Source organism: Hordeum vulgare, chromosome 4H, assembly GCF_904849725.1.
Source record: "Hordeum vulgare subsp. vulgare chromosome 4H, MorexV3_pseudomolecules_assembly, whole genome shotgun sequence".
NCBI lineage: Eukaryota > Viridiplantae > Streptophyta > Magnoliopsida > Poales > Poaceae > Hordeum > Hordeum vulgare.
Window position 1 is genome coordinate 516,320,872 of NC_058521.1, and position 23,913 is coordinate 516,344,784.

The following is a 23,913-nucleotide window of genomic DNA, read 5'->3' on the forward strand; positions in this document are numbered from 1 at the left end:
GGATTGACGTAATAGCTCCGTAAGTGATACAGACCTTCCATGATCGTTTTTATTTTACACCTAAATTACACTACAGTCTGTAATTTACACTTGTAAATATATTCCAGGTGTATAAATTTACGCCGCATCTAAGCAGGGTCTAAGTTTTTTTTAAGACAATCTTAGAAAGCTTTTATTCAGGTTGTTTTAACCGGCCCGTATAAACTCCCGAAACCGGTAGAACGGGCGGACCCATAGAAAAGAGAAAAATCGCACCGCGCGGCCTAACCGTGGCGGTTAAAAAACGTACGACGCCGTCGCGTTCCCTCCCCCCTCTTCCTCCTCATCTTCTTCCTTTTACCCCACCCCACCCCCCGCCCGCCTCACCTCACCTCATCATTCCCCACCTCCTCCCCATCTCGCCCCCTCGCCAGCAAAAACCCCGGTGGCGCCCCCGCCGCGGCCGATCCGCCCCGGCCCCGCCCCCAGCTCCAGCGACGCGCCCGCCCCCCTCGCTCTCCGGCCGCAGGTGTCGCCGCCGGCGTCGGCGGCGGTAGATCGGGCGCGGAGACGTCGTTGCGTGTTGAGGTCCGCGGGGAGACTTGATGGCGGGGGTCGCGGCGGAGACGGCCGTGGCTTCGGCCTCGGGATCGGGGATCTGGTCGCGGCGGCGGGACGAGATCACGTTCGATCGCCTCCAGAAGGTAACGTCGCGCGGGCGTTGATTCCGTACTGCGCTGGGCGTTTCATTTGAGATGTGAAAATTGGGGTTCGGTGGTGGTGCCCCTGCGAATCTGTGACTGAGCTGGCTGCCGCGCGTCTGCCTCGGATTGGCTCGGTTTCGGTGTGTAATTCACATAGAAAAGGTGCCGTGCCGGGGAAACCGAGGCGTTTTAGTTGGTTATTAGGATTCGCCCCCTCCCTACTAAGCTTAGCTTGCTTGGATTTTGATATTTATGTTCCCAGCGGTTCTTAGATTCAACCGGATTACCCATGTGCCCCTGACGAGCATATATGTACTAGTACTAGTTACTCTGTGGGCAGCTAGCTTGCATTGACTTTGAGTTGGTGCATTGCTCTTAGGGACTCTAACCCTTGGAATTGCATATTTGGTTTGGTATGTTTAAATAGGAAAACTGGATTGGGCCTTATTGATACTTGTCATTAGGAGTTTGGTTTGACATGGGTTGAATTGGAGTGGTCAGTGATGGAGTTGTCTTGCAACGGCTCGAGACACTTGATTTAGAACTGGTTTCGAATTCTTCTTTGGAGAAGGATATAAAGCAATAGAACAATAATTCTGGCATGTCATAATTCTCGATCGAGTTGGGAAAACAAAAATTCTGTCAGAACACTTAAGATGTAAACTATTGCCTCAAAGCAGGACGTATATATTTCATTATTTATTGAAATTTTCATCGTGTTGTGATGAGATTGACTTCATATCAACTAATCATGCACTTTACTCTACAATCCTAAGTCTTCATACTTTACATATTTCACTTCCTTCTATGATGGTAAGATGATAAGCTAGCAAGCACAGCAAGTGGAATTTAGATTGGATATCAAATGGTGATACAGGTAGAATAAATAAGTGTGCTTTGGTTTGTACCCCTGTCGTGGAATATTAATATGCCATGTCATTTATTGTTTTAAATTCGTTTACGTTTCTACGGTAACCTTCAGTTTTCCGTTACAACTCTTCCGAGGCACCTTGACTTTGCCACACTCCACCTTGGTTGAAGCAGTAAATGTGCTCAATTTTCCGTTACAACTCCCCCGAGGTACATTGACTTTGCTGCACTCCGCCTTGGTTGAAGCTGTATACGTGCTGGCGCTGTACTCTTGTGTAAAATCATGATTGATTGCTATTCCATATCCGAGTTTTATTGTCCACGTGTTTGGAGTATCTATTTTCGTATGTACTGGCAATAAAACCAGAATGCGTATAAGTGGCATCATATTTTTATCTTGGAAATTCAAGTTATGGGGGTTTCAAGATAACTTTTATGACTGTGGATTGAACTTGTTTCAGTTCTGGAATGACTTGCCACCGCAAGCACGACGGGAGCTTCTAAAATTGGATAAGCAAACACTCATTGAACAAGCTCGCAAGAATTTCTACTGTTCAAGGTGCAATGGGTTGCTTCTGGAAAATTTCAAGTCACTGCAGCAAGAAGTTTCAGATATCGATTGTCTGAGCTTAAGTGGCGAATCAAAGATTAGGCAGCAAAATGGGTCTCAGGATCCATCTGTTCACCCTTGGGGAGGTCTTGCAACAACAAAGGATGGCATCCTTACGCTTATTGACTGCTTTATGAAAGCCAACTCGCTACGGGTGCTCCAGAATGTAAGTGTAAATAATTATGCCATAACTTGTGGTTCGTATTTTATTTTGTTCTCTGCATCCGTGAACTAAGATTGGTAACTACTTTGATATGTTCGTATACTGAATTAGCCATCCTTTGTTTGTCTGAACTAATCGCTCTTTGTTACATCTGAAGTAATCTCGAATCATGCATGTGGCTGTGGGTTTTACTCACAATATTCGATTCTAGATTAGAACTATTTGATTACTCTATTTCCTAATTTACCCGCCATTTGTTTAATCAGGTATTTGACAATGCACGACTGAGAGAAAGGGAACGAGAAATGCTTTATCCTGATGCATGCGGTGGGGGTGGCAGAGGATGGATTAGCCAAGGGATGGCTAGCTATAGCAGGGGGTATGGAACAAGAGAAACATGTGCTCTGCATACTGCCCACCTTTCATGTAATACACTGGTGAATTTCTGGTCAGCACTATGCGACGAAACTAGATCTTCTCTTCTGCGGATGAAGGAGGATGATTTCATTGAAAGACTAATGTTTAGGTGAGCAGCTGAGCATAATGGAGAGGCTTTTCGTTTCATGCTAATTCAAGTTAAAAGACATAGAACACTACTCCTTGAACTAGGCGTTCAACTTATGGATAAAATAACTGAAACTGAGTTATGCTTATATCCACCAAGTGGAAGATGCACTGGAGGAAAAATTTAGCAAGTATTTGTAATGCTTTTTTAGTTGCAGTGGACATTGTATAGATATGGTAAGATCCTGACGAGTTTTACTGTCGAGCGATCAATTCCGTTTAATCCTGCTGGGAGTTGGAGTAAATTTGTCCTAAAATGCTTACATTTGTTGGTATTTTCTGGCAGCTGCTAATAGAAGAGTTGACAGTTTGGAATATTTTATTTAACAGGTTTGATAGCAAGAGATTTTGCCGAGATTGCCGAAGGAATGTTATCCGTGAATTCAAGGAGTTGAAGGAACTGAAACGCATGCGAAGGGAACCTCGCTGCACCAGTTGGTTCTGTGTTGCGGACTATGCTTTTCAATGCGAGGTCAGGGTGACTCTTCAATATTCACCATGCATTAAATTGAGTGGCATATGGTTTAGAATTTCTATGAAGTTAATCTGGTTTCTCTTACTTGCAGGTATTTGAGGATTCCGTCATAGTTGATTGGCGCCAATCTGTATCAGAGACAGATGGATCTTATCATCACTTTGAATGGGCTATTGGGACAGACGAAGGACAATCCGATGTTTTTGGCTTTGAAAATGTTGGGATGAAGACCCAAGTCCAACGAAGTGGGATTGATCTTGACCAATTTGAAGATTACTTCATAACTTTGAGAGCTTGGAAGCTTGATGGCCGCTATACGGAGATGTGTGTAAAAGCACATGCACTGAAGGGCCAATCTTGTGTTCATCACAGGCTGGTGCTGGGAGATGGCTTTGTGACAATTACAAAGGGTGAAAGTATCAGAAGTTTATTTGAGCATGCTGAAGAGGCTGAGGAAGAGGATGTACGTGACATATCACTTATGGTAGCTTACATCTTTAACTAAGATAGGCTTATTTGGGAGCATTTGTAATACTGACTAATGAAAAACATGAGCAGGAGGATGATGCCATGGAAAGGGATGAAAATGATCTTGACGGTGATGGCTCTCATCCGCAGAAGCATGCCAAGAGTCCTGAATTGGCAAGAGAATTTCTCTTGGATGCTGCTGCAGTGATATTCAAAGAACAGGTAATTGATTGTCAAAATTGCCTTGAGAGTTATTGGAAGCAGTACCTGTAGATAACGTCTACCAAATGAAGGTGTCTTACCACTTTAGCAGTATATATTCCAGCTTACAAGTTCATCTTCAGTAATATACATTATTCCTTGGTTGCAATCTTATAAGGAAACTACAGTAACTTACCAGTTCTTATTATTCCTATGTGATGTAAGACTTCTAGTTGTGTATGTCATCTGATTTCTCCACCTCAGTATAGAAATAATAATTTTTCTCTTTCTGTTGATCAATGGATTGTTTTGAGGTGATTGGTACCTTGAATTTTTTTTCTTTTGCTTTATTTTTTATTTTACAATGTTGAAAACTTTAGTCGCTACTTAGGTTGATATATTTTCTACCTGCCACATACATAGCTTGTGGACAAGCTCTTTTCCTGCCATACTATTAGCGTCACTGTAGTCACCAGCAACTATCCAGGATTTGTTGAGAAATTAGACACTCATACTCCAGAAATTAATCGTATACTAAATAATATTCTTTGCAGGTTGAGAAGGCTTTTAGAGAAGGTGCAGCCCAGCAAAATGCACAAAGTGTCTTTGTGTCTTTGGCACTCAAACTTCTGGAGGAGCGAGTGCATGTAGCATGCAAAGAAATCATTACATTGGAAAAACAGGTATGTGTTATACGTGCAAAGAAGTTTTGGGAAAGGCAGTTTCATTTGTATTTGTGAATATCAATTTTGTGGACCCCTTGCAGAACAAGCTTCTCGAGGAAGAGGAGAAAGAGAAGCGTGAAGAACAAGAGCGTAGGATGAGGAGGAGAACAAAAGAGAGAGAAAAGAAGCACAGGAGAAAAGAGAGGCTGAAAGAGAAGGAAAGGGACAAGGGGAAAAGAGTTGACTTCAAAACATCAGACGACATTTCATCTTCAACTCTAAGCAACTCCTCGACATGTACTAACGATGACTCGGGGAATACTTTTGGCTCCAGAGCAGCTAGTGAAGAGGAAGATAATTCCACAGCTGTGGCTCTGTGCCACACTGACATTGAATCTTCATGCATAGAAATTGATGGACAAAACAATATAGACTGCTGCAGTACAGTGACGAAATGCCCTCCAATTAGCAGTGAACCTTTCACATCCCAGCAACCAAAACCATCACGAAGAAATCTGAGGTTGAGAAAGGACGTTCCTCAAGATCACTCCTCTTGTTGGTATGATGATGGCCGAGATGAATCTAGAAGTGCTGGCAATCTGCAGTGGCGATCAATGGAAAGGATGAGAAATGGTGATGGGGGTTGTAACTCGGTGTGTAGTACAAATAACAGAACAAGATATAGGCAAGACTACAATTCTTGCAGCTGTGATCATCAGGGAAGTTACAAAACAGAGGACAACTGTTTTTTGCCAGCAACTAGATCAGGTAGGGAGATGAAGATGGCAAAGAAAACAGGTGTTGATAAGCCTTTGGTGCAGTACCGCCGGGTTGGCGGTACACACGAGAGAAATGCAATTCCGAAACAAGTATGGGAGAGAATGGATACCCGGAAGAAGACTGGCTTACATGATACAGATAACATATCAGTATCAGTTGACAATGTCGAGCCACCCAAATCAGTGGAGTGTGATACCAGTGGATTTGAAAAGGCTGACACAGGACCTGAACCACTAGGCCAGGCTTCTGAAAGGTCCACTGATGTTTATAAATCAGAAACAGATCAGTCATATGGACAACATGAGGAAAATCAATCTGCTTGTTCTGATGGAACTACTATAACAAATAAACAAAAATGTAAGTCAACAAATAATGAAGGTTCTAAGCCAGACGAAGAGCTGATGACGAACTCTGTCAGTTCTGATGGCTCATCTTCTTGTATGAGCGAGGCAGATAGAGAAAGCAGTTCAAGCAGTGTGACGTCTTTGAGCGCTCGTACTCCAGAATCATCATCATCTGACTCAGAGGAATCTTCGGAGAGAGTCAACAGAATTACAGAAGCTCCATCAACAAGAACTGCTTCACGTTCTTTATTTGAGACGTGTGCAGGAAATGGTTTCAGAGAATACCACCCAAAAGCCACATGCCCACCTCGCAACGACAGGTTTGGATTCAGTACACTCCCCTTCCAGAATCAGTCATTGCATCAGCAGAACATGCATGCACCTGCATATTCACCGACCACAATTGGGCCACACAGTCATGCGTGTGCTGCTCCAACAAATGGATACTTCCAGTATGGTCAGCAGCCCAATTTCTTCTCTGGTCCAGTTGGATTCCGAGTACCTGGGAACGTACCTGCTGATTTCCCAGTGCAATACAACAATGTACATCGCTACCCAGCTCCTGCTTTTAGTTGTATCCACCCAGAGCAAATTCTTAAGACGCCGGCCAGCTTCAGAGTCATGCCCCCGCCACCTCTTCCCCCTTACCGGCATGGAACAGTGCCAACTGGTGGTCATCCTTATGGAGGCTTGAATCCAGACAGGCATAATTCGGTGCTGAAGCCGATGGAACCAAAGGATGCTCCAGATGGTAACAAATTGGCTGACAGAAGTGCATCCTTCTCATTGTTCCAATTCAACCTGCCGATAGCTCCGCAAGGCCAACCGTCACCCAAAGATGGTAAGAGTGGAGAGTCGGTAGCAAGGATGCCGCCTTTTGCTCCGGTTCAAGCGCAGCCATGCTCTAGAGAGCAGACAGATGTGAAGGAGTATAATCTGTTCTCCACTGATCAAAGCGGCTATTTCCCTTTATCCCGTTAAAAGCAACACACATGGGGGACGTGCTCTTCTCATTTTACTGTCTACAGCTGTATACGGTGAGTGATTGTATCAACCGAACGAAATAAAGGATGTTTTGAGTGGTTTTTCTGTATGCTTACGTGCCTTCAATTTTGGACTATAGGGCCGGGAACTATTTTTTATACATTTTTTGTTTTTCTTTCTTTATCTTTGTGTGTATGAGAAGATAGTGTATCATGTAGCCTTTTTTGATTTATAAACGAGGTAAATTTCCTATTCCTTTTTCCTTCTGTTTCAGTAGCTCCTTTTTCAGAATGCTGATGCTGTCATGTGAATGAGTTGGTTCCTGTCTGTTTTATTTTATCTTTAAATTTGTATCCAGCTGTTTTATCATCGCTTACCTATTCTGCATGGGATGAAACTGCTGGCCGAGAACTATCCCGGTGATCATGATCCCCTGGAACAAGCAGTGTTATCCCGGTGACCTTAGAAAAGTTGTTAGGTCATCTCTGTTGCTGTGCACCATAATTTGTCTTAGGTATAAGTATCTAATGTGCTCTGGCGCAGAGACGTATGTACTGCTCACACCAAAGGCCCCTGCTTTCAACTAAGGAAGCCACCAACCTGCCCAGGAATTACAACACACCAATAGACCACAGCAGCCAAACTTATACAAAGGGGCTAACTGGAAAGCTAACAACAAAGAACCACCAAAAGCATCTAGGAGTAGGCAAAAAAAGGAACAAGCTTGCATGGTGCAAGAAGGATGCCAACCCCAGTCCCCAGAAGTCTGAAGCAGCCTCAGAGCGACCGAGGTGAAAGAAGAGCAGCAAGGCAAAGCGACCACAATGGAAAACCGGGATCCTTCGGCTTCCGCGGCGCCGCTGATGCTATCAAGGACGCCGCACCATTGGAACTCAAGTTGTGGCTCTCTGCACAACTTGCTTCCAGGAAACGGGAAGAGAGAACGGACATCTCCCTGTGTATTGCAATTGGAAGCCTTCGCTCTGTGTGGAGCACACGTGCAAGGTACAAGAATGGTCTCGGCCAGATAGGCTAGGAAACAGATGCAAAGATATAAGTAGATAAACACAAGTAATCTTGCAACTTCCTGCGTATCTATGAACGAGCAGCTCGCTTAAACCTGATGTAGATAATACCAGTCTACATAATCTGTCTTACAAAAATGGTTTCACCCTTGGAACAGCAGAACGGCAAGGTACAGCGACGAATCGTCAACGAACTCCGCCATTTCAAACTTGCTCCCATCTGCAGCCTTCTCCAGGGAAGACCTACTGGGCAAGTCCGCGAACACAATGTCCGGATTCTCCCTGCGGTGTTGCGCCAGGCTCTGCCTACCTTGATCCAAGAAGATGACGACCCTTGCGCCTAGGTGGAACGAAAAGAAATCAATCGAATTATACAACTGAGCGATAAAAAGGTTTTGCATAGCCAAAGTATTTGCGCAGAAGCACAACACAAAAAACCTCGAGATTTCAAAACAAAGGAGTTGTTTGGTTTCGTGACTAAAACAACCTGCAGTACCATCACAAATGCCTGAAACATGCCTGAACTTGAAGTGGCAAGGTTGATGAGTTTTGACTGGTGTCTTAATTGAATAAAAATAAGAAGTGCCTGCAAACAAATCTATTCTTACCAACCTCACTGCTATGTGTGAGGTTGTCATTAGACTCTGAGGAAATTTATATGAGAAGACGAAGCACAAGACATACATTACTTACTGAACTAACACACTGATATTATTTGAAGCTTTTGACTGAACTCTCAGATGCAAAAGACAAAATGAACATAATATCATATGCATACTGCAAATCACCTGGAGGGAACTCAAAGTTACTCTTGTTTCCAACTGGAACTCTAAGTTGACTTTGCAGCACAAGATCAATCATACAGAAGTAGGTGACTAATTTAAATAATTAGTGCTGTGCATTTTGAAGTGGAATGAGCAGCATCCATCAACCAAAATCTGCTACTCCCCGGGACTCAACTTTATACTAACTTTGTACTAAAGTTAGTACAAAGTTGAGTCAGTTGTTTTGGGACAGAGGGAGTACTAACTTAAAGAGTTGCCTAATGACTCAGAGGGACTAAAATAAAAAGAGTATACTACCATTCTGAAATAAAAAGGTATGACAGCATACTAATGGATAAAGTTTTTTTTTTTTGAGTTGCACTAATGGATAAAGTTTTTTTTTTGAGTTGCACTAATGGATAATGGTATCCCCATCGAGGTGTGGAGAGGCCTTGGAGACATAGCGATAGTATGGCTAACTAAGCTTTTCAACCTTATTTTTCGGTCAAACAAGATGCCCGAAGAATGGAGGCGGAGTATTTTAGTACCAATCTTTAAGAACAAGGGGGATGTTCAAAGTTGTACTAATTACCGCGGAATCAAGCTGATGAGCCATACTATGAAGCTATGGGAGAGAGTCATTGAACACCGCTTAAGAAGGTTGACAAGCGTGACCAAAAACCAATTTGGTTTCATGCCTGGGAGGTCTACCATGGAAGCCATCTTCTTGGTACGACAGCTGATGGAGAGATACATGGAGCAAAAGAAGGACCTTCATATGGTGTTCATTGATTTGGAGAAGGCCTATGATAAGATACCTCGGAATGTCATGTGGTGGGCCTTGGAGAAACACAAAGTCCCAATAAAGTACATTACCCTCATCAAGGATATGTATGATAATGTTGTGACAAGTGTTCGAACAAGTGATGGCGACACCGATGACTTTCCGATTAGAATAGGGCTACACCAAGGGTCAGCTTTGAGCCCTTATCTTTTTGATTTGGTGATGGATGAGGTCACGAGGGATATACAAGGAGATATCCCATGATGTATGCTCTTTGCGGATGATGTGGTGCTAGTCGATGATAGCCGAACGGGGGTTAATAGAAAGTTAGAGTTATGGAGGCGGACTCTAGAATCGAAAGGTTTTAGGCTTAGTAGAACTAAAACTGAATACATGAGGTGCAGTTTTAGTGCTACTAGGCACGAGGATGGAGAGGTTAGCCTTGGTGGGCAGGTGGTACCGGAGAGAGACACGTTTCGATATTTGGGGTCCATGTTGCAGAAGGATGGTGATATCGATGAAGACGTGGGCCACCGAATCAAGGCTGGGTGGATGAAGTGGCGCCAAGCTTCTAGCGTACTCTGTGACAAGAGAGTGCCACAAAAGCTAAAAGGCAGGTTTTATAGGACAGCTATCCGACCTGCGATGTTGTATGGCACGGAGTGTTGGCCAACCAAGAGACGACATATCCAACAGTTAGGTGTAGTAGAGATGCGCATGTTGAGATGGATATGTGGCCACACAAGGAAGGATCGGGTACGGAATGACGATATAGGAGAGAGACTTGGGGTAGCACCGATTGAAGAGAAGCTGGTCCAGCATCGTCTCAGATGGTTTGGACATATTCAACGGAGGCCACCGGGAGCGCCGGTGCATAGCGGACGGATAAAGCGTGCTGAAAATGTTAAGAGGGGTCGTGGTAGACCAAACTTGACATGGGAGGAGTCCGTTAAGAGAGACCTGAAGGTTTGGGATATCGACAAAGACTTAGCCATGGACAGGGGTGCGTGGAAGTTAGCTATCCACGTTCCAGAGCCATGACTTGGCTTCGAGATCTTATGGGTTTCAACTCTAGCCTACCCCAACTTGTTTGGGACAGAAAGGCTTGGTTGTTGTTGTTGTTGTTTGTTGTTGCACCAATGGATAAAGTTAGCGTGCGATCCAATACATAAATATCTGTTCAATTAAATTCCTTCAATACTTACCAAGCAAATAAATTGACGAGCCATAAAGAGTATTGATTCAACAATTTGTTATCACATCGCAATATAGGATACTGTACATAGACAAGTTTATCCAAGCAGTTCAGGTATATGGCAAGGCAACATGTTAATTAATAACCCTCCGAACGAACTTGACGCATAAAAACCCTGGCGGCCTATGCCAAACAGCCGGGCCAAAACACATCCGAGGACTACTCAGCTCCGATTCTGCCGACGAGCCTCGCAGGAGCCAGATTAGGTTTCAACCCAGGTTTGTTGGTGTGTTGTAACAGTTTTCGCTCAGGTTTCATTAACCGGTCAACTCTCTTCTAACTTTTTTTAGTAAATCAGAGCCCTGAGGGACAGACTTAAAAAAAAATAACAATGTAGTAACATCGATCTAACAGGCCAATCTGACCATTCGAACCCACCAATTTGTGTACAAATAATGTGCCTTGTTGTAACCTCTAAGCATCACATACCACCTCAAAAGCAGTACCCATTAGTGAATCAATAACGACGCAGAGGTATCTATCTAGTCATATCGGTACAAGCTATGGAAAGAAATGCAAAGTAATGTCTTTGATAAACTCAGACTGAGAAAGAAGAAACGAAACCAGATAAGGTAGCATTTCACAAGGTCTCTCACCTTTGCAGCACCTCTTGGCGAGCGACCTAAGCAGCGCCGCCGGCGAGACCCCCATCCCGGGGAAGTAGCAGACGAACACCACGTCGAACGCGTCGAACCTCCCCGGCACGGCCTCCACCACGCCGCCCCCCTGCCCCCCTCCCCCTCCTTCCAAATGGAAGCACCTCACCTGGTCGTGCTCCTCCTTGATCCCTCCCAGCACGTACAGCGACTCGTGCGCCGCCACCAGGAGCTCGCAGGGGGACTCGGAGAGGAGGGCGCTCACGAAGGACGGGGTGGGCGTCACGGCCAGCACACGCGACGCGGGCGAGAGCGCCCCCGCGGCGAGCGCGCGGGGAAGGTGGGAGCCTGCGGCGTTTAGGAAGGACCAGTCCTTCTCTATGATATCGTCTATGGCGACGCCGTCGGGGACGGCGGCGAGGGGGGCGGCGCAGGAGAGTGCAGGCGCGAGGCTAAGTCGAAGGGGTTTGGGAAGTTTGGGGTCAAGGTGCCGCGGTTGGAACTGGGGTTGGGGAGTTGGGCGGAAGAGAGGACAGAAGGCGAGGGAGAGGGAGGTGGAGGCGGCGGCCATGGCGGGTGGGCGGTGGTGGCCGGAGGATGATGGGAGTGGAAGAAGGTCTGCAGCAACGTTGTGGGTGTGGGAGCGGAGTAGGCACGAGGATTTTTGTGGGCCGGGATGGCGAAAGTATGGCTGTTTCTAAAATCACGGCCGCGGTCTCCATGGGCCATTTCCGTTTCAACCATGTTTTCATTTTGTTTTTTATTTTAGAAACGTTTCAGCTATGTCACCAAGAGATGAATGTTATTTCTCAAACACACACACACACACACCAAGAGATGAATGTTTGGTGTGCGGAATGAGAGACTCGTGGAGACATAGCACGATCGAGTGCACAATGACTTGGTGGTTGATCGTGTGCTAATGGAGCATATGATGGAGACTACTGAGCCAAATGCTAGGAACTGATTGTTCTCAATGATGGATGTTCTCTCCCATGATGAACTTACATATATGAGAGTGACACAATGGGCTATATGGACAACAGGACGCAAACTTATCCATGAGGGGATTAATCAGAGTCCGCTATCTACGCATCTTTTCGTCACACGGTTTATTTCTGAACCTGATGATATCAACGTGCAGAATGTACACCGCAACCCTCGAACGCCTGATATAGTTCACCCCAGATGGATTGCAACCCAGAGGTTTTGTCAAGATAAACATGGGTGAAGGGCATCTATTGATCATAACTTGGGGACAACAACATCGATATGTAGCGACCGTGATGAAAGCTACGTGGGATCGTAGTCCTGCGTGGCCTTCTGGATTCGGTGTCACCTGAAGCCCTAGCATGCAGGGAAGGCCTCTCACTTTAGCAGGACATGGTGAAAGGATCGATATGGTTGGCTAGAGGGGGGGGGGGGTGAATAGACAACGACCACTTTTTAATTAATCTTAACAAGTTAAGGTAAACACTATACGGGTTCACAAATAATATGACAAAGAGGTGACCCCTATAGATGCTACCAACAAGACCTATTAAGGCAAGTAAGATATAGTCACAAGTAAAGGCAAATACAAAGTAAAGGGTAGAGATAACCACAAGTGGAACCGTTGGAGACGAGGATGTGTTACCGAAGTTCCTTCCCTTTGACAGGAAGTACGTCTCCGTTGGAGCGGTGTGGAGGCACAATGCTCCCCAAAAAGCCACTAAGGCCACCGTATTCTCCTCACGCCCTCGCACGATGCAAGATACCGTGATTCCACTATAGGTGCCCTTGAAGGCGGCGACCGAACCTTTACAAACAAGGTTGGGGAAACTCCACACAAAGCTTGGAGGCTCCCAACAAGACCACGAAGCTTCACCATAATGGAATATGGCTTCGAGGTGACCTCAACCGTCTAGGATGCTCAAACACCCAAGAGTAACAAGATCCGCAAGGGATAGGTGGGGGAATCAACTTTTCTCTTGGTGGAAGTGTGGATCTAGGCCTTCTCAACCAATCCCTAAAGAATCAACAAGTTTGATTGGCTAGGGAGAGAGATCGGGCACTTTTAAGCTTGTGGAGCAACAATGGAGCTTAGAGAGGTAAGAGATAGGGTTCCTCAGCTAGAAGAACCCTTTATATAGTGGGGGAAAAAATCAGACCGTTTTCCCACTCTCTGCCCGAGATCCAGCGGTACTACCACTGAGAAGGAGCGGTACTACCGCTGCCTGGCGGTACTACCGCTGGTTGCAGCGGTACTACCGCTGGGGCTTCCAGCGGTACTACCGCTGGCCCCTTGGTAGTGCATAAGCACTACTACCGCCGGGAAAGTCTTCGCAAAAGGGTCCGTCCACGAACTACCGCTAGGTAGGTGGAACAAGGCACCTGGAGCGGTACTACCGCTGACCAGGGGGCGGTACTACCGCTGGCTAGCGGTACTACCGCTGTCAAGTGGCGGTACTACCGCCAGACAGCGGTACTACCGCTGGCTGCAGCGGTACTACCGCTGGCAGTCCAGCGGTACTACCGCTGGCACCAGCGGTACTACCGCTGGGGACCATTTTGCGAGGGCCGCTCCAAACACAGAAGGGGAGAATTGTGATGAGTGCGTGTGTAAAGATAGATTCCACCCAAACCTTTCCACTACGGATCCCCTCTTAATAGTACGGCTTTCCTATGACTCAAATAAAGAGAATCGTAGAGAGCGCCGTGTTTCCGTTCCAGAAGAGAGGAGACGAGTTGTCTTGTGCCGTTGACGAGTGTTACCTGAAACCTTGACACACACGATTAGTCCTGTACGGTACTGTCATCAATCACCAAAATTACTTGGGCATAAACTATGCCTCAACAATCTCCCCCTTTTTGGTGGATTGATGACAATACCGAATTTTCACAGATAATAATATGAGAATAAAAAGATAGAGATATATGACATATGACTCACAGCATATGATGGAAATAAATCTAATCTCACATAAGAAAGATCATGTCTCACGCAAGATAGCAAACGAATCAAACCAAGTTCAAAGCAAACCATACGAGATAAAGCAAAGCAATGCAAAGTTCGAAGTGAAAGCAAATCCTAGACTCTCTCCCCCTTTGGCACAAGACACCAAAAAGGGCACACCTAATGCCACAGGTAACTACTCCTCGTCTTCAGGATCACCAGACTCGTCTGTCCCTTCCTGGTCGGTCTGCTCCTCCTCTGCTGCCTCATCGCCAGACCACTGGTACCCCTGAGCCTGCATCCAAGTGGCCTCCGGAGTGATGTCGTCCTCGGAGCCGCTGGAGATGTCCACATCCAAGGTCCTGAGAACACGCTTATGCCTCTGGCGGCTTTGCTTCTGAGCCACATGTGTCTGGTACTGTCCCTTGGCCTGCATACAGAAAAGTGTCTTCATCTTGTCCTTCAGTTTGATAGCCCAAGATGGCATGGCAGATGAGCGGGGCTGAGAGGCAGGTCCTCTGCCAGCAGCGGTCTCTGTATCAGTGTCCATGTGCTGAGAAGATGAAGATGGGTTGGCCCACTTGTCCTTGACGCGCAGCTTGATTGGGTCATGCACAATGTAATCAAACTGTGCGTAGAGCACCTCATCCGGAAACGCCTGTTGCCACTTATGGCTGATGTATGCGAACAGGTAAGGCCCGTAGATAGGAACCTTACGATTGATGATGCAGGTCCAGAGCTCTGTGAACATCACATCTGCAATATCCAGTGGAGCAGACTCCTGAGACATAGCTTCCTCACATAGTAACAGCATCTCAGCCAAGTAGCCATGGACCTCATCGAAGTTACCACTCCGAGGGAAGAGGGTGTTGCGAAAGATGCGATGCATGATGTCCAGGTGCTTGGGAAGCACCCCCTTCCTCAGATACAGTGACTGCAGTCTGTCCTTTGCGAGAGCCCTATCAGTGGGGGCTGGAGCGTGAGGACGCAGCCCAAGAGGAGTGTCAGCACCCTGAAAGTCAATGTGAAGGAACTGCATGAACTCTGCCCAAGAACCGGTCATCTTCTTTGACCCAGTCATCCATATCATGGAGCGTTGTTCATCATGGGAGAAATGGACTGTGACATAAAACTGAGCAACTGCCGTGGGATCAAAATCTGTCTTGAAGGAGATGATGTTTTTGATGCCCAGCTTGTCAATCAAAGCGAGGGCATCACCAAAGTACTCCATGTTCCGCTGAAGATGTGCCAGATCAATCCACTCGACAGAGACAAAGTTCTTCTTGAAGTTGGCAATAACATCTTGATAGATCCTGCAATGGTCCTTTACCCAGACATGGTCAACACCATCAATCTCCTCCCTCTCCTGGAGATAGTGGTTCTTGGTGCGAAATCGCAGAAAGTCCTTGGGGGACATTGTACGGACATTCACCCTCTTATGAGCGACCTTCTTGACGGACTTCTTCTTTCGAGGCAGGCCAGACGTGGCAGACCCCTCGGGCGCCTCTAGGTTGCGAAACTGTTTGGATTGCGTTTCCCGTGGGGGTTCGAACGGCGAGCAGAGCCACCTGTGACACAGACCACAAAGCAAGAAAGAGGCGACAAGAAGAGTCAAGGCAATGAATCTTGAAAACGCAAAACAAGTAAACACGGATTGCTAAGCAAAAACAAGCAGAAAATACACGTGAATGCTCTGGCGGTAGTACCGCCACCCCTGGTGGTAGTACCGCTGGGGCCTGGCGGTAGTACCGCTGGGGGTCATAGCGGTAGTACCGCTACCCCTGGCGGTAGTACCGTTGGAGGTTTTGACTTTCGGATCTGCACATATAGAACTCGTTTTCGATGGCATGGACTGAATATGAATACTAAGACGTACACCCCAGCCCTACTGTCATGAGAAACACATAGTAACACGAGGTACAACCATGCCTAGGCAAGAGAGACACGTTTTAGATCTAATCCAAAAGTTCAAGTATTCGATCTAAGACGATGAAATCCTAAACCATGGCAGCAATCATAGCAACAAACCATTGGACCTATACTCCCCTCAAATATTTCTTTTATGCCATCCAATAACTAGCCATAGGATCAACAAGATGAATCCAATCCCCAATGCTCCTAACCCTAGAACACGAAGAACAACCAAATAGAAGAAGGGAGGAGCTTTTGTTACCGGGATTCATGGCTTTGGAGGAGAAGGAAGAAGTGAAGCAGCCCTTCCACACCGACGGGGAGAAGGAGCTCCACGAAGTGAGATCCAATCGGGGGGTTTTCGGTCTAGGGGATGGAGGAGCCGCGAGGAAGAAGAAACAGATGGGAAAATCGGGCTCCCCCTCCCTTTATATAGCCCAAGGGGTACGGACAGCGGTAGTACCGCTGGGCTGGCGGTAGTACCGCTGGGGCGCAGCGGTAGTACCGCCGGGGTCCTGGCGGTAGTACCGCTCCCCCTGGCGGTAGTACCGCTCCCCCTTGAAACCCTAGAAATTTTCTAGCCGGCCGTGGTAGATTTTGAATCCTGGCGGTAGTACCGCTACCCCTGGCGGTAGTACCGCTGGGGTCCTGGCGGTAGTACCGCTACCCTGGCGGTAGTACTGCTGTACATGTTTCAACACGGCTAGGAAAACGGGAAACTTGGGCACATGACAAGTGAGTAAAAAGGGATGACTTCCAAGAAAAAGTACTGACTTGTCATTGTATATCTTCTCCTTTATATGCAAGAGAGGATGGAGGGGCGGTGGCCGTGGCCACCTATGTTTGAGACAATGGTATGACACCGCGAAGAATTATCCTTGGGTTCATGACCAATGCTCGTCTTTGAAGCACAAGTACTATTTGACAATGGCTAAAGTGAAAGACTAGATTGATTTACGCATAATGGGGGGAGGGAGAGTTCATTGAGAGAACAACACTCCTCCTATGTCCATGCCTACATCTAGACCAAGATGAAATGTGAAGTGAGGTGCAATATGCCTAGTTTCAATCCACATTACTTGAATCAATGATATTTAGCTCATGCCTTAACTCCCGGAACCTTGCTTCATCTAGTGGCTTGGTGAAAATATCTGCAAGTTGCTCTTCAGTGTGGATGAAGTGAACCTCAATATCACCTAGCTTGATATGTTCACGGATGAAGTGATGACGAATATCAATATGTTTGGTTTTGCTATGTTGCACTGGGTTGAGGGAAATCTTGATGGCGCTTTGATTGTCACATAGAAGAGGCACTTTGTCACAAGTGACACCATAATCCTTTAAAGTTTGCCTCATCCATAGCAATTGAGCACAACAACTTGCAGCCGCCACATACTCAGCCTCGGTGGATGATAAGGAGACGCAGTTCTGCTTCTTTGAAGACCAACTTACCAAAGAGCGACCAAGGAATTGGCATCCTCCAGAAGTTGACTTCCTCTCCACACAATCTCCAGCCCAATCTGAGTCAGAATAGCCAACTAGATTGAAGTTTGCTCCTTTGGGATACCAGAGGCCAAAGTTTGGGGTATGAGCCAAATATCGAAAGATTCGTTTGACAGCCATGTAATGACTTTCTTTTGGTGCGGATTGAAACCGTGCACATATCCCTACACTCAACATAATATCCGGTCTAGATGCACAGAGGTAAAGGAGGGATCCAATCATGGAGCGGTATACCTTTTGATCCACAGCTTTACCATTGGGATCACTGTCTAGCTTGTATCTGGTTGGCATGGGAAACTTGACCGGTTTGACATCTTCGAGCTCGAACCGCTTGAGCATGTCTTGAGTGTATTTGGCTTGTTTGATGAATGTCCCTTCTAGACCTTGGTTAATCTCGAACCCGAGGAAAAACTTCAACTCTCCCATCATGGACATCTCAAACTTCTCAGTCATTAGTGCAGCAAATTCTTCATTGAATGAAATGTTAGGAGAGCGAAAGATAATATCATCAACATATAGTTGGCATATGAACAAATCCCCTTTAACCCTCTTAGTAAAAAGAGTGGGATCAATCTTCCCAATTTCAAACCCACGATCTTGTAACAACTCAGTAAGGTACTCATACCACGCGCGTGGGGCTTGTTTAAGGCCATAGAGTGCCTTATTGAGTTTGTACACATGATTGGGGAGCTTGGGATGTTCGAATCCAGGGGGTTGTTTGACATATACTAACTCATTCAAGGGACCATTAAGAAATGCACTTTTCACATCCATTTGCTATAATTTGAAGTTATGATGAGAAGCAAATGCAAGTAACATACGGATAGATTCTAGACGAGCAACAGGAGCAAAGGTTTCACCGTAGTCGATACCCTCGACTTGGGAGTAGCCTTGAGCCACCAATCTTGCCTTGTTTTGAATCACAATTCCATTCGCATCTTGCTTGTTCTTAAATATCCATTTGGTCCCAATGACATTATGTTCCTTCGTTGGTCGAGGCACTAAATCCCATACTTGGTTGCGCTCGAAGTTGTTAAGTTCTTCGTGCATGGCCATAAGCCAATCCTCATCATCGAGCGCTTCCTGTACCTGTTGAGGTTCACAATACGAGACAAACGCGTGATGCTCACAATAATTCCAAAGCTGTTGACGAGTAGATACTCCCTTTTTTAAACTGCCAAGAACATTCTTCATAAGGTGTGATTTGACTCTCAGCTTGTTCGCATTCTTGGCTGCTCGACGCTCCAAGAGTTCTTCATTAGATAACGGAGGTGCGTCGCCTTTTCCGCTTGTTTGCTCTTGCGTCTTGAGTCGGTTGTTGGAGCTCCAGACGGGAATTGTGAGGTAGTCTCCTGATCATCTTGTCCTTCGACTTGAGCAAGTTCACTGGTTTGGTCTTGTATTAGTGGTTGCTCTTGATCTTGATCTCGTGTTGGTTCAAGGTCTTGGGATAGTGCTTGAGTGGGCATATCACCATTGTTAGGCAATTGATCTTGACCGAGAGCTTGATCAACCTGTTGAGAGTCTTCTCTTTGTTCATCGGAAGCGTGTGGGGCTTGTGGGGGTGATGGCTCCACTTGAGTAGAGCATTGTCCTTCTCCTTCGGCCACAAGGGGTTCCTCAATGGGGAGTATTTGACCAATCCCCATTCTTCTTATGGCTTCGGGAGGAATTTCATCACCTATATCACAAAGACCACTTTGCTCCACTTGGGAGCCATTATTTTCGTCAAACTCCACGTTACACGTCTCCTCAATTAGTCCGGTGGACTTGTTGAGGACACGGTAAGCATGAGAGTTTGTAGCATAACCAACAAAGATACCCTCATGTGCTCTAGAATCAAATTTAGCTAACCGAGCTCCCTTTTTAAGAATGAAACACTTACAACCGAATACCCGGAAGTACTTGAGATTGGGTTTGTTTCCAGTTAGAATCTCATACGGAGTCTTGTTCAAGCCTTTGCGGATGTAGAACCGATTGGACGCATGACATGCTGTGTTGATGGCCTCTGCCCAGAAGTTGTATGGAGATTTGAATTCTGCCATCATTGTTCTTGCAGCGTCTATCAAGGTCCGGTTCTTCCTTTCTGCCATGCCGTTTTGCTGAGGGGTATATGGTGCAGAATATTGGTGCTTTATTCCCTCATCACCTAGAAACTCATCTAGGGTGTAGTTCTTGAACTCGGTGCCGTTGTCACTCCTAATCATCAAGATCTTTGCTTCATGTTGACGTTGCGCTTCATTGGCAAAGTTGATGACCGTTTGTTGAGTTTCACTCTTCCTTTTGAAGAAATATACCCAGGTATATCTTGAGTTATCGTCAACAATGACCAAGCAATACTTTCTGCCTCCAAGACTATCAAATGTTGGAGGACCAAACAGATCCATGTGAAGAAGTTCCAATGGCCTCTTAGTGTAGATAAGAGTTATTGGACGATGAGCAGTTTCATGAATCTTTCCTTCAATGCAAGCACTGCAAACACGATCTTTAGCAAAGCTCACATTTGTTAGTCCACGAACATGGTCCCCTGTCAGAAGACTTTGCAAATATCTCATATTGACATGAGCTAAACGGCGATGCCAAAGCCAGCCCACGTCAACTTTAGCCATTAAACATGTCGCAGTCTTAGTGGGTCGCTTTGAAAAGTTTACCACATAGAGACCATTTTCGACATGTCCAACATAGGCTACTTTAAGAGTCTTGCTCCTTAGGAGGACCACAGTGTCAATATTAAAGAATGTGGAAAAACCCATGATTGCAAGTTGACGAACGGAAAGTAAATTGTAGGCAAGAGACTCAACAAGCATGACCTTCTCAATAGACAAATCTTGAGAGACGACCACCTTACCAAATCCCAATACCTTTGACGAGGATGCATCGGCGAATTGGACATGGGTGGGCATAGATGGAGAAGGATGCACATCCACCACTAAGTCCTTGCTTCGGTCATATGATTTGTTGCTCCACTATCGAGCAACCATGACACCCCACCGGAAGCAAATTCCTGCAATAGATCAAGGCTTGGTTTTAGGTACCCATTTTTTAATGGGTCCTTTCATGTTAGAGACAAGGGTCTTAGGAACCCAGATAGCCCATTCAATATCTTCATCGTAGGAACCAATAAATCTGGCATAAACATGCCCATCACTAGCACAACATAACACATATGAGGAATTGAGTTTGCCGGCTGTGTTAGTAGGAGCGGCTTTGCCCTTCTTGAGGTTCCCATAGTCCACCTTGTTCCTGTTCACCTTCTGAGTCCCCTCACCCTCCTTGACAAAGATGTCCATGAGGGTGGGAGATCGTTTGTTCTTGTTCTTCCTTTTACCTTTTGACTTGGAAGTAAGTCCAAGTCCTTCCTTTCCTACAACACCCTTTTGAGTGCTCAAGAGATCGTTCAGACTCTTCTCACCTTGTCTGCATGACACAAGGCCCTTCTCAAGTTTCTCCTTTAACTTGGCATTTTCCTCCACAAGATGAACATTCTCACAACAGGGGTTAGTTGCACAAGTATTATCAATTAACACAAAGGGAGGACAAGTAGAGATCTCCTTGGTAAGCTTTGCTTGGAGTTGATCATGGGACTCTTTCAGAGCAAAATGAGCACCTTTCAAGGCTTTGTGGGCCTTGTCAAGTATGTCAAACTCTTCTTTGAGTCTTTCACGGCCAACCTCAAGAGCATACTTTTCAGATTTAAGCATGCGAGTAAGAACAACATCATGATCTAGTTTCTTTTGCATTTTAGTGCAGTCATCGTTATATGACTCCTCGAGAGCCAACCGAAGAGTGCGCTCCTCTTCTAGAGTACTAGATAATTCGGCAATTTCATCGTCATAGTCACGGCTATGTCCATGAAGCTCGGAGATGGTCTCCTCATGAGACTCAATGAGGTCAGTGGCCTCACCCAGTTGTTCCAAGAGGACAACAAAATGCTTCTTGGTTTCTCCCTTAATAGTGCATAGAAACTTATCAAGATCATGCTCATTAAGTTCTCCAACATCACTATCTTCTACACAATTTAACAATGAAGGAGCAGAAGCAATGTTGGTCTTAATGATAGGAGTTACCTGATTGGTACCTTTTGCCATGAGGCACTTGGTGATGTGGTTCTCGTTGGGGGCGTTGAAGAGAGACACCTTCTGGGAAGGGGTAGTGGCTATAGCAACAGTTGCCGTTGCCACTGTATCATCATCATCATCATCATCAGAAGGATACTCCTCCAGGGCCACCATTCCTTTTGGGTGAGGTTTCTTCACAAAGTTGTTCTTGATTGGAAATGATTTGGTTTTGTCTTTGCGAATGAGCTTGCCTTCATTGTCTTCTCTCTTCTCATAGGGGCATTCTGCCACGAAGTGACTCACGTTGCCACAGTTATAACATGTCCTTACTCGTTGTTTGGGTTTGAATCCACTTGAGTTGTTCTTGTTGAAGGTTGGTCTTGAGTTCCTTTTATTTCCCCAGAATTGCCTTGATGCAAGAGCCATGTGCTCATGATAGGCATACTTTGTGTCTTCCAGGCAGCTCTCCTCTTCCTCATCTTCTTCTTCTTCTTCTTCTTCAAGCATTGCTCTTGCTTTCAACGCAAGTTTGGGTGAAGTGGTTTTTGATCGGACACGAGCAAGTGCATTGTCGGCTGTTTCGTTCATGATTGACATTGCAATGAACTCATCCAACACTTCACTGGAAGACAAGGAGTGGAAGTCTGGCCGCTGACGAATGACAGATGACATGGCTTTATTGAAAGGCATGATGGCTTTGAGAAACTTGCGCTTGACCCAAGTGTCATCCACATCCTTACTCCCATGGTCTTTTAGTGCCACAGCAATAGCCGTCACCCTCCGATAGAGATCACGAGGGTCCTCTTCTTCCTTCATCACAAACTCATCGGCCTGATCAAGTATCACTTCATAGTTGGATCGTTGAATACTTGAGCTTCCCTTGTACAACACCATAATATGCTCCCAACAATCCTTGGCCAATGTGAAGGGACGTAAGTGGGGAAGATCTTCAGGTGGCACAGCAGACTGGAGAATAAACAGCGCAGAGTGATTATATTGATTGTCTGCATCTTCTCTTGGAGTGAGGTTGCTTGGGTCATGGGGGTAATATCCTTGCTCGATAATTCTCCACAAGTTTGTTGAGCTGTGATTCAAATGAGACTTAATAGAAAATACCCATTTAGCAAAGTCACCTTTTACAAGTTTAGGAGGAGGACCAACAGGATTAAGACGAGGTGCGAGAACGGGTCCTCCATATGTCATGGGAGGTGGAACCGAAGCATGTGTTCCCGTTCCATCTTTTTCGTGAGGTGAAGCAGGTTGCATACCTTTAGCCGCTTCCTTAGAGGAGTTGGCCTCCGAATCGGAAATGGTGGGTTTAACCACTAAAGCCGGTTCGGGTGAACTTTTAAGACCATCAATTAATTCCTTAAGCATGGTTTTGACTTCGCTCGTCAAGGACGTCTTGAGGGCGGCCATAGCCATATTCAAGTCGTCCCTTGTGACCGAAGTCAAGTCCATGTCCTCGGGTTGCCCACGGTTAACTTCCTCTCCGCCTTCCATACTCTTCGGGTGGTTAAACCCTTAATAAAGAGACGTGGCTCTGATACCAATTGAAAGGATCGATATGGTTGGCTAGAGGGGGGGGGGGTGAATAGACAACGACCACTTTTTAATTAATCTTAACAAGTTAAGGTAAACACTATACGGGTTCACAAATAATATGAAAAAGAGGTGACCCCTATAGATGCTACCAACAAGACCTATTAAGGCAAGTAAGATATAGTGACAACTAAAGGCAAATACAAAGTAAAGGGTAGAGATAACCACAAGTGGAACCGATGGAGACGAGGATGTGTTACCGAAGTTCCTTCCCTTTGACAGGAAGTACGTCTCCGTTGGAGCGGTGTGGAGGCACAATGCTCCCCAAAAAGCCACTAAGGCCACCGTATTCTCCTCACGCCCTCGCACGATGCAAGGTACCGTGATTCCACTATAGGTGCCCTTGAAGGAGGCGACCGAACCTTTACAAACAAGGTTGGGGCAACTCCACACAAAGCTTGGAGGCTCCCAACAAGACCACGAAGCTTCACCATAATGGAATATGGCTTCGAGGTGACCTCAACCGTCTAGGATGCTCAAACACCCAAGAGTAACAAGATTCGCAAGGGTAGGTGGGGGAATCAACTTTTCTCTTGGTGGAAGTGTGGATCTAGGCCTTCTCAACCAATCCCTAAAGAATCAACAAGTTTGATTGGCTAGGGAGAGAGATCGGGCACTTTTAAGCTTGTGGAGCAACAATGGAGCTTAGAGAGGTAAGAGATAGGGTTCCTCA

General features: G+C 45.9%; 2 protein-coding genes across 2 annotated transcripts; one reads left to right on the forward strand and one right to left on the reverse strand.

The window, feature by feature from the left end:
• Window positions 1-274: 274 nt before the first annotated feature.
• On the forward strand, window positions 275-7,059 carry LOC123449224. The gene is made up of 8 exons (XM_045126364.1): window positions 275-683; window positions 2,015-2,329; window positions 2,593-2,852; window positions 3,221-3,362; window positions 3,457-3,828; window positions 3,924-4,055; window positions 4,589-4,717; window positions 4,801-7,059. Exons 1-8 carry the CDS (start codon window positions 585-587, stop codon window positions 6,802-6,804), a joined length of 3,453 nt encoding a protein of 1,150 aa, XP_044982299.1. The 5' UTR covers window positions 275-584; the 3' UTR covers window positions 6,805-7,059.
• A 790-nt stretch (window positions 7,060-7,849) lies between these two features.
• On the reverse strand, window positions 7,850-11,890 carry LOC123449225. The gene is made up of 2 exons (XM_045126365.1): window positions 11,232-11,890; window positions 7,850-8,172 (listed from the first exon to the last, which is right to left on the reverse strand). Exons 1-2 carry the CDS (start codon window positions 11,800-11,802, stop codon window positions 7,976-7,978), a joined length of 768 nt encoding a protein of 255 aa, XP_044982300.1. The 5' UTR covers window positions 11,803-11,890; the 3' UTR covers window positions 7,850-7,975.
• Window positions 11,891-23,913: the final 12,023 nt, after the last annotated feature.

What these genes read in the sequence shown, in the direction of transcription:
- LOC123449225 (XM_045126365.1), bottom strand. Translation starts at nt 11,802, where the DNA reads ATGGCCGCCGCCTCCACCTCCCTCTCCCTCGCCTTCTGTCCTCTCTTC. An exon ending in CGCCAAGAGGTGCTGCAAAG is followed by an intron (nt 8,173 to 11,231) that starts GTGAGAGACCTT and finishes CGTTCCACCTAG; the next exon opens with GCGCAAGGGTCGTCATCTTC.
- LOC123449224 (XM_045126364.1), top strand. Translation starts at nt 585, where the DNA reads ATGGCGGGGGTCGCGGCGGAGACGGCCGTGGCTTCGGCCTCGGGATCG. An exon ending in CGCTACGGGTGCTCCAGAAT is followed by an intron (nt 2,330 to 2,592) that starts GTAAGTGTAAAT and finishes TTGTTTAATCAG; the next exon opens with GTATTTGACAATGCACGACT. An exon ending in TCATTACATTGGAAAAACAG is followed by an intron (nt 4,718 to 4,800) that starts GTATGTGTTATA and finishes GACCCCTTGCAG; the next exon opens with AACAAGCTTCTCGAGGAAGA.